This window comes from Canis lupus, chromosome 12, assembly GCF_011100685.1.
Source record: "Canis lupus familiaris isolate Mischka breed German Shepherd chromosome 12, alternate assembly UU_Cfam_GSD_1.0, whole genome shotgun sequence".
In the NCBI taxonomy this organism is placed as follows: domain Eukaryota; kingdom Metazoa; phylum Chordata; class Mammalia; order Carnivora; family Canidae; genus Canis; species Canis lupus.
This window is the reverse complement of record NC_049233.1, coordinates 42,969,199-42,984,134: the sequence shown is the minus strand read 5'-3', so window position 1 is coordinate 42,984,134 and position 14,936 is coordinate 42,969,199. Positions and strand designations below refer to the sequence as shown.

At 37.7% G+C, this 14,936-nt stretch overlaps 1 protein-coding gene across 6 annotated transcripts in view; it reads left to right on the top strand.

Annotated features, from left to right (window-relative positions):
• The first annotated feature begins 1,680 nt into the window (after positions 1 to 1,680).
• The window catches only part of IBTK (inhibitor of Bruton tyrosine kinase), a 100,203-nt gene continuing 86,947 nt past the window's right edge, over positions 1,681 to 14,936 (top strand). For 5 of the 6 annotated variants that reach the window (XM_038554614.1, XM_038554618.1, XM_038554616.1 and 2 more), the window contains exons 1-2: positions 1,681 to 1,875; positions 12,334 to 13,030. In XM_038554614.1, coding sequence (XP_038410542.1) covers positions 12,710 to 13,030 — 321 coding nt within the window. In that variant the 5' untranslated portion in view covers positions 1,681 to 1,875; positions 12,334 to 12,709. Of the gene's footprint in view, positions 1,876 to 2,180; positions 2,425 to 12,333; positions 13,031 to 14,936 lie in introns of those variants that run through there. The other variant, XM_038554615.1, reaches the window with a different exon arrangement.

Below are 14,936 nucleotides of genomic sequence, written 5' to 3'. Positions count from 1 at the left end.
TCGAGTCCCCCGTCGAGCTCCCTGCATGGAGCCTGCTTCTCCCTCTGCCTGTCTTTCATTAATAAATAAATAAAATCTTAAAAAAAAAAGAAGCTATTTAACTTGCCCAGATAGAAGACATCAAAAAATATTTGAACCCAGGCCTATGCATTTATTTACATTATTATCCTTACTTGCCATTATTGGTGTCTTTGTTCATCAATATATGTCATCATATATAGCTCCTTTTCAAAATCACTTAATTTTTACATTACAAACTGTTTTTTTGTTCTGTCAAATTGGGAAATAGGGCACTTTGAATGCGGGGCAAAGAAACAGACCATTGTATTGGGAAGGGCAGCAGGGGAGCTATTCTCCCGGTCCCCAGCACTAACCAGCTGTATGTCTTTGCACTTCCATAAGAAAGGCTATATAAAAAGACAGGAGAGCTGACCTGGCTGCCCTTAAGAAGAAATGTAGTCCAACGCCTCCGTTTTATAGATGAGAGAGCTTGTATAATTGACAACGTGGCCGAGCCGGACAGGCAACTCCTAACTGCTAATGCTGTTTGTTCTGAGTCAACCTACCCCTCCTTGAACATTTACTGGATGCCTAGTGTATGAGGCATTTGGCAGGAGAGGTTCCGGCTTGGTAGGCCACTACTGACTTCCTCCTTCTCCTAATGCTGCTACTTTCTTACCCGCCCACCCCCGCCCCCTCCGCGCTTTCCCCCCCCCCCCCCTTTTTCTCCACTGCATTACTTATTTTATTTTATTTTATTTTATTTTATTTATTTTATTTATTTTATTTTATTTTATTTATTTTATTTTATTATTTTATTTTATTTTATTATTTTATTTTTTTTTATTTTATTTTATTTATTTTATTTTTTTTATTTTTTTATTTTTTTTATTTTTTATTTTTTTTATTTATTTTATTTTATTTTATTTATTTTATTTTATTTATTTATTTTATTATTTTATTTTATTTTATTTTATTTTATTTTATTTTATTTTATTTTATTTTATTATTTTATTTCATTACTTTTAAAACCGGCCTTGGATGCTGAGTTAAATGGGGAAAAGCGTAGTGCAAGCCCGGCGTCAGTGACGGGACCCTGGTGGGCAGCAGGTCCCAGGAGCAATCTAGAAAGGCAGTGACGCCTTCGGACCAAAGGAGTGACTCTCCTACAATCCGGGTGTACGAGGTGGAAGGGAAGGGCGATGCTGCGTCTCTGCAAGGCAACGCCTTTGGCTTTTCCGTGACCCCACTGGTAGGGCAACGGGAGAACTCTCCTGTGCAAGATGCCTACGCATTTGGCTTCTGCAGCAGGGTGACTGGCTGCCCAGGGCATTCGGCCAGGTCTCCGGGGCTCTCTCCCCACCGGGTTTATCCTGAATTCCAAGTCTGCAGCTGACGTTCCTACCTAGGCCGCCACGGCTGACCCTGAAAGGGACCTTTCCACCACCGTTGTTGGCTGACAGCCCTCAGCGGCCGCGCGGCCCCGCCCCGCCACGGCCTGCGCCGGGGGCCAGAGGCCGGCAGGGGTCAAGTTCCCTCAGGGGTCCCGGGAAAGGCCACAGCTGAGGGGCTGCCACGCGAGGCCTTCTGGGCGGACCGCAGCCAATCCTCAGGAGGCACACACGAGCCGCAGCCAATCAACGCCCGTCTTATTCCTGGGTCCCGCCCGCCCCGGCCTTTTCTCCCTGCCCCCCCCTTCCCCGTGCCTGTAGTCGCGGCTGAAGCGGCAGCCGCCTCCACAGCTGGCCGGGGTCTGAGGATCGGCCTCCTCCTGGCACCGTCGGGTTTCTCCAGTTGTCTTCACTGAGGATGTGTCCCTGCGCCGCTGTGTGCCCGTCTCGCGGAGACCACCGGCGCACTTTCATCTAGCGACTGGTGAGGGAGCGCCGTGCGCGGCCTCCGCGTGCGGAGCGGGCTGAGGCGCCGGCGCTCTTCAGCCGGGGGGCGGTGGCACAGTATTCACTTTCCCGAGGGTGCGGGTGACCGGGGACGCCAGTGGCGCGGGTGGGCCGCGGGGAGGGAAGCCAGTGGCTCGGAGGCACGGAGCGGGCCGAGTGGCCGGGCTCCCTGCCTCCGCCTTCCCGCAGCCTCGCGCAGCGTATGAATGGTCTGTTGTGCGACGTGCTACGTTGCCGTCTTGCCCGACACGCCCTCCAGCGTTGTTGCCTTGCTAGTCTCAAGACAGTTGTCCGCGTCGCTTCCCTTCAAGCCTGGGACTCGAATCCGTTCTTTGAAGCGTTGCCCCTTCGTAGGGCCACCTATTTTTATTCCACTATGGTGACACTGACTCTGAAATTCTGCGTCAGTCGACCATTACGTGAAAAGGGACCGGTTCTTTATTGGGGGTGGGGGAGACAGGACAGAGGCTTTTTATTGTGATCATGCTTCCTGGTTCTAAAAAGTTGTAGTTCAGCAGCAAAATCGGTGAGCACGGACATTCTTGACGACTGTTCTCCAGCCTAGTTAATAAAACTTAAAGATATTTTTCAGGAAGCAGAAATTGATGTAGCTGCCCCCTCCCTCCTCCCATGCTTCCAAGCAGGGCGTTTGAAATTCGAAATTTATCAGAATTACTGAAGGAATGTGACTTCTGTGAGTGTGTTTCTCTACCCAGGATGTACCGATTCACATCCTTGCACAGCCGCTTCTTGATCTTCTCACTCCTTTCTCTGTTTTGAATTCCTTGATTTTTATTGGTTTTGGAAACAAAGATGAGGACAGAAAGGTCTGCTTTCTTTTTTTTTTTTTTTTTTAAAGATTTTATTTATTCATGATTGAGAGAGAGAGAGGGAGAGAGAGAGAGAGGCAGACACAGGCAGAGGGAGAAGCAGGCTCCATGCAGGGAGCCCGACGTGGGACTCGATCCTGTGTCTCCAAGGTCAGGCCCTGGGCTGAAGGTGGCGCCAAACCTCTGAGCCACCCAGGCTGCCCAAGGTCTGTTTTCTAAAAAGAATTTGTTACAGATACTTGCGGAAACTTAAGAGTTTACTTCAAGAAGTTTTTTAAAAAATGGCTGTTCCATGATTTAAAAAAAAAAACCCAAACCCCAAAGAAACTTGTATTGAGGGTTCTTAGTATACTAAATTTTATGAAGGAACTTACTAAATTCTTTTACACTCATTATACTTTTGGACCGTATAAAGTTCACTAGACCATAAGTGAATTTACCTATTACATAAAGGAGCTCCGTATTACTTGGTTTATTATTATAAGTAATATCAAAGTCAGTTTACTGTTATCAATAGGTCAGTAATTTATTGCTACATGTAGAGATGTGCTTGCCCCCTAAAACTTGGGAGAATTTTTCTGTTGTGAAACTGAGTATTGCTCTGATAAAGCATTGAAGTTTCTGTTTTGTACGAAGAAAATATTTGGGAAAACGTTAGACTAAAATAATATTGATGAAGCAAAATTACTAATTTCCTAAGGAAGGAAGTGCTTGTGTTTTAAAATTGTTATGTGAATTATTTTCAAGGCTTATAGAAGGAATTAAAAAAAATTAAACTCTTTAATTTTGAGTTACAATTTGTAGCTTTGTAACAGTTAATATAGATACAAGTTTAAAAGAAAGATATTTTGGTATTAGTGCTTTTACAAATCTACTTACTGATTATATATATATATATAGAGTGAGACATAGGGAGAAATAGGATATCCAAGAACTTAAAACCTTTGTGTACATAAGGGACATACTAACAGGGCAAGTTATTATCATCAACTTTGCAGATGGAGAAATAGGACTAGGGAGATTAAGTTATTTGTCCAAGGTTTTAGATAGTAGGAACCTAATTCTTATGACTACAAATAACGATAACTTTTTTCATACTACACTATTCTATTTCTCACTAAAGATTTCCTAACTGCATTTTGAGAGAGCAATATGAGTAGAGTAGAATAGATAGAATCTAGAGTAAACTTTTCTGTATTTGTGATTTTGGATAGGCTACTTAAACTTTCACGTAAATTTCCTTTCTGTAAAATGAAGGTTCTCACATATAAAGGGGCAATATGAGTCTGAAATTTGAGTAAAGCCTGTGGTTGTCTGTATCATAGTTCAGAAGATGGTCGATATCTGTTTTGTAACTCATGGGCACGTTGGCAGTCATGTAAGGGTTTGAGTGAAAAGCATTCCAAGCAGAAAGGACTCTAATATAAAGTAATGCCATTTTGTGACCTGTATACTAATATGTCCTCTTCCCCCTACCCACCATTCTTTTTTTGAAACATTTGTTGGGTGCTTACATATGAATAAATGATCTCATTTATTTTTCAGAACAACTCAGGAGATAAATAGTTGTTCCCCACTTTTTGCAAGTGAGAGAATTGAAGCTTAGGAAATTGTAATGTGTCTAGGATTATTATTTTTTTTTTAATTTTTTTTTTTATCATGGTCACAGAGAGAGAGAGAGAGAGGCAGAGACATAGGCAGAGGGAGAAGCAGGCTCCATGCACCGGGAGCCCGTCGTGGGATTCGATCCCGGGTCTCCAGGATCGCGCCCCGGGCCAAAGGCAGGCGCCAAACCGCTGCGCCACCCAGGGATCCCTGTCTAGGATTATTTAGTCAGTGGTGTACTAATGGGTTCCTAGCTCCGGTGTTCTGAATTTAGATCTGAATTTTACATGCTACATGATCTTCAGGCCTAATTGATATCCTCTTCCTGAGATCACAAGACTAACCTTAACACATAAAACATAGATATTGGGCTTAGATTTGTCAGAGAATGGCATGATGAGATTTGTGTTTTAGGAAGATACCTAAACTCCTAACCAAGGATAAGTGGAACAATTATGAGGTCTCTACTTCTACTGGCTAACACCTTTGTGGTGGCCCAGTGCTCAAGGCTTAACAAAATTGCCTGTAGCTAGCTATACTGCTCCAACTCCGTTTCCCATCAGCATTTTTATATTCACATATAAAACAATTTTTCACCTTTAATTTTTATTTGTTGGTTTTTAAAAGTTTGTTTTGTTTTTCTAATTTCCAAAGTATTTAACCCTTACTCTACTTCTTGGCTGTTCTATCTATAATCAGGCTAGAAACTTGGGAGTTCACCACATCTTGTCAGTTCAAGAGCTTAAATATATCTAAGTGTGTCTCTGAATCGCTCACTTTCTTTAGACCTAAAGAAAGGCACAGAAAGCTGTCTATAATCTGACTCATCTGTGTGTATATATTAGGCCTCACTCTTTTCTGTCTTCTGAATTACTTGGAATTTTCAGAATAGACCAAAATGATTCTAATGCTTTCATTTATATTTATTGTTCCCTCTGCCTTGAATGCCTACCCACCCTAAATTTATCAGGCAAACATGTACATCCTGATGTGGGAAATATCTCTTTCTTGTCAACTCCCTATTTCTATGAGTCACTTGCTTTATCTTTATTATAAGTTTATAATCATGTTTTTATTGTTTAAATAAAATCAGTCTCCTTTATCAAATTGTGATCCTTTGATGGTAGATTATAATAGGTAATAAATTTTGTTCATTGAATGCAGATGTTAAATGAGCTGTAGTTTCACTTAAGTATTATCCATGAACTTGTATTTTTTTTCATGTTATCTAAAATATTTGTATTTATTTTGCATTTCCAGTACCTTGTGACCTGCTGTGGATTCATTGGAGAGGCAGTAGTGTAGTAGAAATAGCGTGGACTTTGCTGTTAAACAGATCTATGCTTAAATTCTAACTCCTCTTTTATTGGTGCTATGATTTGGGTGGCTTAAACCTCTCTGATATGTAAGATATCCAGTATGTATCAGGTGCTTAATAAATATTTATTTTCATTGCTTTCTTTGCCTTCAGTAAGCATTTGCTGAATGCATAAATAACATTTACACTGGTAATTGGAAATACGGGCCTGGAGTTTAGGAAAGATGTGAGGGTAGAAGACATATTTGGGGGTTATGAGCATATCAGTTACAGTTAAAAGCTAGAAAGAGATTGAAATTACCCAGGGAGAATATGAAGTAGAGGGGAAAAGAAGATTGAGGATGAAACATTGAGAGAAGCCCAAAATTTGAAGGTAAGGGGTAGAGATAACGTCTTTGGAAGATGTGGTGAGATGGAGTCCATGCTTAAATGCTTCAGGTATCCCTTCCTAAATACCTTAGGAGAATGCCAGATTAATGACCAAAAGCAGGTAAGTAAAATAAAATAAGAACTGAAAGTAGTGGAGTGCCTGGGTGGCTCAGTGAGTTAAACGTCTACCTCCAGCTCAGGTCATGATCTCAAGGTTCTGGGATCCAAAGCCATGTGGGCCTCCCTGCTCAGTGGGGAGTTGGCTTCTCTCCCTCTGCCCCTCCCCCTGCATGTGTATATTCTTTCTCTCTCTCTCAAATAAATAAATAAAAATCTTTAAAAAACCAACAACTGGGAGTAGCTAAAAGTATCTGGCAGTTTGGAGGTGATTTTGGTAATCTTAGTGTATGTAGTTTAATTGGAGAAGTATAGAAGTATTAGGGAAACCAGGTTGCAGAGAAGGTGAAACTCAAACATGAATTTTGAGATTAAATTTGTTACCCTTTTGTTACAGAAGTAATATTAGTAATAAAAGATATTATTTGTTGATTGCCTGTTTTGTTCTAGGTACTAGACTAAGCAATTTCATTTACAGTAACCCTGTGAGGTTGGTGACATTGTCTTTGTTTTCAGATGAAGAAATGAGAGATTATGTAATTTTTAGTTATGTAACTAGTAACAGCTGGCATTACTATATTTGAATCCAAATATGTAAGACTCTAAGAAACTCTAGCTCTTAGTCACTTCCATATTTATGTTCATAGTATTCTATATGTTTCTCTATATATTGTAGTATGCTATGATTTTTACATTTAATATTCCCTTTTTCCCCATTTAAATTGTCTATATAGTAACAGTTATGGAATTTTCTGTAGTTATACCTTAATTCTTTCATGTAATGTCTGAGTTATTTGCCAATAAGTAGTTCTTCTCAGGTATTATGAATACACTAAAACTACAAAGGTGGGAAGATATTTAGAGTCTCCAAAGAATGAAATTAACTACAGTTGACTATTTTGCCATGTATCTCATTTTCCAGTTTTCACATTTTAAACTACTTGAAGCTTTGGTACCTTTTTGTTTTTGATACCAATCAACAGTTGGGATGAATGTTATAAGGCTTATATCAAGTTATAAAACATACAGACTAGTAGAAACAACTGAGGCTAAAGAGGATTGGGAGTCCTCTAATTCTGTGCTGTCACTTCCAGATGGGAAAGTCAGGAAGGGAAGAACTAGTTAAATTTAGGACTTTTGACTCTTAATGTGGTTTGAAATGGGAGTTAAAAGTGCAGATTTGCACTATCTGTGATGCACAGGAGGTTTCCCTATACATACAGTAAACTCATCATATGTCCCCCCCCCTTTTTTTTTTTTTTCTTGGTCCCTCTAAATAACTGCCTCATAAGTGTTTTTCTGGTCACTCAGTGTGTATTTAAAAAATTAAAATGAGGGGTCCCTGGGTGGCTCAGTCATGTAAGTGTCTGCCTTCATCTCGCATCATGATCCCATGGCCCTGGGATGGAGCCCCGGGTCAGGTTTCCTGCTTGGCAGGGAGCCTGCTTCTCCCTCCCTGTTTCCTGCTCCCCTTGCTTGTGCGTGGGCTCTTTGTTTGTCAAATAAATAAATCATCTTTAAAAAATTAAAATGAATAAAGTATTTTGGGGAATTTAAGTTTTATTTTTAAAATTCATTCAGTTTATTTCAAACAAAAAAAAGCCAGTTGAACTAGTTCATCCATTTCTGCACCCCTACCCCCATCTTAGAAATATCAATCTGTTCTCTTTGTGAGCTTGTTTTGTTTTTTAAAAATACCACATATAAGAGTCATAAGCTATTTTCTTTCTTCTGACTTATTTCACTTAGCATAATGCCCTTGAGGTCCATCCAAGTTGTTGCAAATGGCAAGATTTCATTCTTTTTAATGGCCGAATAATATTCCATTGTGTGTGTGTGTGCGTGTGTATGTATAACTTCTTTATCCATTTATCCATTGATGGACGCTTAGGTTGTTTCCGTATCTTGGCTATTATAAATAATGCTACAGTGAACATGGGGAATCCATCTATCTTTTCAAGTTAGTGTTCTGTTTTCTTTGGATAAATATCCGGAAACGGACTTGCTGGATCATATGGTAGTTCTGTTTTTAATTTTGGGGGGAGCCTTCATACTATTTTCCACAGTGGTTGTATCAATTTACATTCCCATGAATAGTGTAAAAGGGTTCCTTTTTCTTTACATCTTTGCCAACAGTAATTATTTATTTATTTTTATAATAGCCATTCTGAAGGAGTGAGGTAATATCTCATTGTGATTTTGATTTGCATTTTCGTGATGATTAGTAATGTTGAGCATTTTTTATGTACCACTGGGCATATTTGGAAAATTGTCTATTTAGATCTTTTGCCCATTTTTTTTTTAATCAGATGGTTTGTTTTTTGCTCTTGAATTGTATGAGTTCTTTGAATATTTTAGATTGATTAGCCCTTTGTGAGATGTATGACTTGCAAAAATTTTTCTCCCATTCAGTAGGTTGGTTTTTCATTTTGTTGATGGTTTCCTTTGCTGTGCAGGAGCTTTTTAATTTGATGTGGTGCCACTTGTTTATTTTTGCTTTTGTGACTTTTGCTCTTGGTGTCAGATTAAAAAAATAATATCCAAGACCGATGTCAGGGAGCTTACTCCCTGTTTTCTTTTGGGAGTTTTATGGTTTCAGGTCTTATAAGCGTTTAAAACCATTTGAGTTAATTTTTGCATATGATTTAAGATAGGGAGCCAGTTTCATTTTGCCTGTGGCTGTCCAATTTTTCAACACCCATCTATTGAAGAGATTGTCCTCTTGCCATTGTGTATTTTTGTTTCCTTTGTTGTAAATCATGTATGCATGGATTTCTTTTCCATTGATCTGTGTGTTTCTTTGTATGCCAATATCCTACTGTTTTAATTACGAGTTTGTAATATAGTTTGAAATCACAGGTTGTGCTGCTACCAGCCTTGTTTTTCTTTCTCAAGGTTGCTTTGGCTACTTGGAGTCTTTTTTGGTTTTAAGATTGTTCTGTTAAGTATTTATGATCAGTTCCTTGGAGAAGAGAATTTATATAGAATTTCTGTTATAAAAGTTTTAAAATCTAACCATTATGAAATGGATTGACTGGTTATTTAAAATACGGAGGACTGGGGTGGGCGCCTGGGTGGCTCAGTCGGTTAACCGTCTGCTTTTTTTTTTTTTTTTTTTAATAAAATAATTTTTATTGGTGTTCAATTTACCAACATACAGAATAACACCCAGTGCTCATCCCGTCAGGTGTCCCCCTCAGTGCCCGTCACCCACTCACCCCCACCCCCCGCCCTCCTCCCCTTCCACCACCCCCAGTTCATTTCCCAGAGTTAGGAGTCTTTATGTTCTGTCTCCCTTTCTGATATTTCCCACACATTTCTTCTCCCTTCCCCTATATTCCCTTTCACTATTACTTATATTCCCCAAATGAATGAGAACATACAATGTTTGTCCTTGACTCAGATCATGACCTCAGGGTCTTGGGATCAAGTTCCACAATAGGTTTCCTGCTCAGTGGGGTGTCTGCTTCTCCCTCTCCCCTCCCCGTTCCTGCTCTCTCTCGCTCTCAAATAAATAAATAAAATCTTAAAAAAAATCCAGAGGACTAAAATAAAATAAAATCCAGAGTACAAAAATATTGAAAGAAAAATAATTAGGAGATAATAAATAAAAAGATGATGGAGACTGGAGGGTATTATGCTGAGTGGAATAAGTCAATCTGAGAAGGACAAACATTATATGTTCTCATTCATTTGGGGAATATAAATAATAGTGAAAGGGAATAGAAGGGAAGGGAGAAGAAATGTGTGGGAAATATCAGAAAGGGAGACAGAACGTAAAGACTGCTAACTCTGGGAAACGAACTAGGGGTGGTTGAAGGGGAGGAGGGCGGGGGGTGGGAGTGAATGGGTGACGGGCACTGGGGGTTATTCTGTATGTTGGTAAATTGAACACCAATAAAAAATAAATTAAAAATAAAATAAAATAAAAGAAAAAAAAAGATGGAGAAATGTTGAATGGAAAGTAGTTCACTCTAGATATAAAATTTCTAATATATAGGTGGTTAGTTTTCTAACAGGAAGTAAAGAAACTGAAGAATAGTAATTTATCATATCATATAGTTGACACTGTATTTCATTTCTCCAGATCTGAACAGGGGAAAGCAGACAGTGTAGCATACTGGAAAAAAGGAAATAAAGGCTCTTATATGGTGGCTGAGTTTTCTAGATTTTCCTACAGTCTGTCTAATCAATATATTAGTATTTCTATTTTTTGGATGTTTATTTTTGAATAGATATTCATGCTCATGGTAAAGCATTCAAAATTGGGTCATCGTAAAATATAAGTAAGTGTGCCTTCCATTTCTGTCTCCAGCTAGTGGTGCTCTTCTCCATAGGAACTATTGTTAACCATTTTCCTGTGTATTCTTCGAGACATCTTTTGTACAAATTCATGCATAATCATGTAAATACATATACATTTTTTCCAGAAAGAGTATTAATTTACATCTCATTTTAAAGAACATTGTACAGTGTATCTTAGAGATTATTTCATATAAAAAATACATAGTTGCTTCATTCTTTTTGATGCATGAATAATACTCTTTTGCATGGATATACTTTTAGCTATTTAGGGTTTTTCCATGCTTTACTATTTCAAACAATGACTCAGGGAATATTCTTGTACTTATGCCATTTCACACATAATGTAAGGTTTTACAAGATAAATTCCTAGAAGTAAAATTGTTTGGGTCAGAAAAAATGTGTATTTTACATTTTCATAACTATACTAAATTGCTCTCCAAAGAGATTGTGTGAGTGTATATGTTTACTGGCAATGGAGTAGGTATGTATTTTCTTACAATCTTGTCAGTACATAATATCAACCTTTTGATCTTTGTATCTTGTTAGATTAAAAAGTGGTATCTTATTATAGTTTTTTTTTAAGTTTTTATTTAAATTCCAGTTAGTTAACAGTGTTATATTAGTTTCATGGATACAATGTAGTGATTCAACAATTCCATGAATCACCCTTTGTTCGTCACTGACAAGTGCACTCCTTAATCTCCATCGCCTATATAACCCTCCCCCCACCTCTCCTCTGGTAACCATCAGTTTGTTCTCTATAATTAAGGCTCTGTTTCCCCTTTGCTCATTTGTTTTGTTTCTTAAATTTCACATTTGAATGAAATCATATGGTATTTGTCTTTCTCCGACTGACTTTGCTTAAGCATTATACTCTCTAGCTCCATTCATGTTGTTGTATGGTATCTCCTTATAGTTTTAATTTACATATCTTTTGAGGGAGATGAGTCTATTAAAAAAAATCTGTTTAAATTACCCCCCCCTTTTTTTTTTGAAAATATCATATTCTTTGAGTTTTATTCTGTTGGTCTCTAATTTGTAGAGACTATATGGTAAGGTAGATTTTCTCCTTTTTTGTCTTAATTTTTTTTTTAATGTAGGCTTTAAACTGATTAAATTTTTATAATTTTTATAATTCTCAAATTTCAGATTATGCTTTAAAAGTCCTCTTGTACTTTGAAATTGTAAAAAGGAATCTCCCATGCTTCTCGTGTTTTTATGGTATTATTTTTGTTTATCATTGCCCCATCTGGAATTTATATTGGTATAAGGTATAAATAAGTATCTAAAAGTTTTTTTTTTCAGGTTGATACCTAGTTGTTTTAATACCTGATATTTAATTATCATCTGCTCGTATGGTGAAGGACTTTCCAGGCACAGAGAACATTATGACAGTGTCTAGCCCTTAATAAAAACTGAATGATGAGAGAGAGGATTGGCTTTTGTGGTGGTGATGGGTGGTGTTGGATGGTGATGGTGGTGAAATAATTTTAGGGGGTAAAGTTTTGAGATGGGATTGTTATAAAGATGGTAGAATTAAGTGTGCTTATAATTTGTGGGGACATAGCTAGTAGAGTGTAAAAATACAGGGGAGAAGGAATGAAGCTTTTGGAAAGAAAGCGATGGACTCCAAAGTACAGATACAGGGGTTGACCCCAAACAGGAGACTGGACAAAAGGTGGTAAAGCTGATTGATATAGTTCTAGAATTCTGTGGATGTGAAGTATGAAGGTGAAAAGGTGATACATTTTTATTTATTTATGTGTTTGAAATAGGAATTGGGGGCACTTATTTTTTTAGGGGGCACTTAAATATAGAGGTAGTTGTAAAGCACTTGAGAGTGAGGGGTAAATTTTGTATTTTTTACTTTTTCTTTCTCTTTCTTTTATAGGTCACCCTTGCAATTATGGATATTTAAAAGGATCACACAGTGTGGAGGGGGAGTTCCCCTCCTCACTCCCCCTTGGTGCTTGATTCCAGGAATAATTTATAAACTGTGGAAAGTTTTTTTTTAATAAAGAATTTGCATTTGATATAAACTTTATAGAACTATTTATAATTTTTTGATTTAAGTGCCAAAATAAATTGTACAAAGATATATAGTTTTATACTATTGCCATTGAGGATTTAAATTATAATCCTAAACAAGTCATTTATTCTCTATAAATCTTACTGAATAGCACCTTTTTGTCCTGGCTTTTTTATTTTTAAAAATTAGTCTTAACTATTTTGAAGAACTACTAAGCAGTATAAATAAAACAATTAGGATGAATTCTTCCATCCCTGACTGCACATCAAAGTGTCGATCCCTGAAGCATGCTTTGGATGTCCTTTCTGTCGTAACAAAGGGGAATGAAAACCAGATTAAGGCCTTTCTCTCCAGTTATTGTTACAATGCTGCAACTATCAAAGATGCCTTTGGCAGAAACGCCCTCCACCTTGTTTCCTCCTGTGGAAAGAAAGGAGTATTAGATTGGCTTATTGAGAAAGGAGTGGATCTGCTGGTGAAAGACAAGGAATCAGGATGGACAGCTTTGCACAGAAGCATTTTTTATGGACATATTGATTGTGTTTGGTCTCTCTTGAAGGTAAGTATCATTTGTTTACTTAAAACTGTTTGGTGTGGTATATGTTTTTCTTAGTCTGTTTGAAACACCCCATTTATTTTCTAGAGATTTGAGTTTGTTCTTATCAATTGTTTGTTATCTTTTACTATTGTAACTGACTCATCTTTAGAATTCAAATCCCATATATATTTTTATTTAGACTTTTTATGATGTAGATTTTAAGCATATACCAAAGTTCTAATACATAGTAGACTGTTGGCTAGTTATGTTATACATGTCCCTCCTGTCTTGTTTATCTCCTACTATTTTGAAGTAAATCCCACACATTTTATCATTTCATCAGTATTATGTATCTTATAGTATATTTTTAAAAAATATTTTAATTATTTATTCATGAGAGACACAGAGAGGCAGGGGGAGAAGCGGGCTCCATGTAGGAAGCCTGACGTGGGACTCAATCCCGGGTCTCCAGGATCACATCCTGGGCTCAAGGCAGGCGCTAAACCACTGAGCCACCCAGGCTGCCCATCTTTTAGTATTTTTTTTTTTTTTTTTTATCTTTTAGTATTCTTAAGAAAAATGATATACTTTTCTGTAACTGTTATTAGCTTTAAAAGGGCACTACTTATTGAAATATAACATTTAAGGACTGTTTTTGGGTACTATGTTTCTTCTTGTTTGGCTAGGATATAGTTTATAGTTGTAAAAAAAAATAGAGTCAGTTTAATTGAATTGAAATTTCCAGTAAGTAAATTAAATCTAGGTTTGTTGTACTGTATAGTCAAATAATGAAGTTTTCTGAGATGTATCCCAATGTCATTTCACTGATGAATGCACATTAACAGTCAAAAGTCATGAGTTTTAAATGGAAAAGTTTTTTTTGTACAGGCATTTTGTCATGTTTGTAGAGGATACAGAGAAGAGCAAAACACTTCCTGTCCTCAAGGAATTTATGGTCACATTAGGGAGTTTATCTTCAGTGTCTTCATCTATTTGTGATTTTATTATTTTTTTTTTTTTTTTAATTTTTTTTTTTTTAAATTTTTATTTATTTATGATAGTCAGAGAGAGAGAGAGAGAGAGAGAAGCAGAGACACAGGCAGAGGGAGAAGCAGGCTCCATGCACTGGGAGCCCGACGTGGGATTCGATCCCGGGTCTCCAGGATCGCGCTCTGGGCCAAAGGCAGGCGCCAAACCGCTGCGCCACCCAGGGATCCCCTATTTGTGATTTTAAAAAAAGTTTACTAATAGTACTGGTAATTCCTCTTATATCTAAAACATTTGAATATTGGTTCAATTTCCTTACTTTATTTTATACAGAAAGCTAGGTTGGTAAGAGTTAACACATCTTAACCAGATCTACTCTTATCCTCTCCCACCTCTAAAACCTCACCTTTTTAACAGTTTCTGCTAGAAAGTTGGATGACTCCTAGTCCTGTCAGGCTTATGAGCATCCTTGGATTTTCTCTTGTCATAGGAGTTGCCATTCAGGTGTCAAGATTTGGGGCTTCAGTTTGAAATAGGGCCTGGTCTGAATTTTGAACCTTCCTTCCCTTTGAAGTTTCATTTCCCTTTAGAAATCCTCATTCTTTCCTCCTTGGCTAAGAGAAGCCAGAAAATTGTGCCTTTGGCCACCTTGTGCTTGGCTTGATTGTCGTTTGTCATCATCAAAGCCCAACTGATCAATGATAGATATCTAAGAGTGGATACATTGCACTAATAAAATTTTCCCACAGAAACCTTTTCCTATCCATTTAGTATTCATGTCTCAACATAGCATATCCTTTTTTCCTTTGATCTTTTAACATCATTTAATTGGAAGGGCCGCAGTGATTGGGGTGTGCATGTCACTTCTATTTCTGGACAACTGTAGCATTTAAAGTATTACGACAACTATAGCCCTTAAGGTATTATGGTTGGCAGAGAG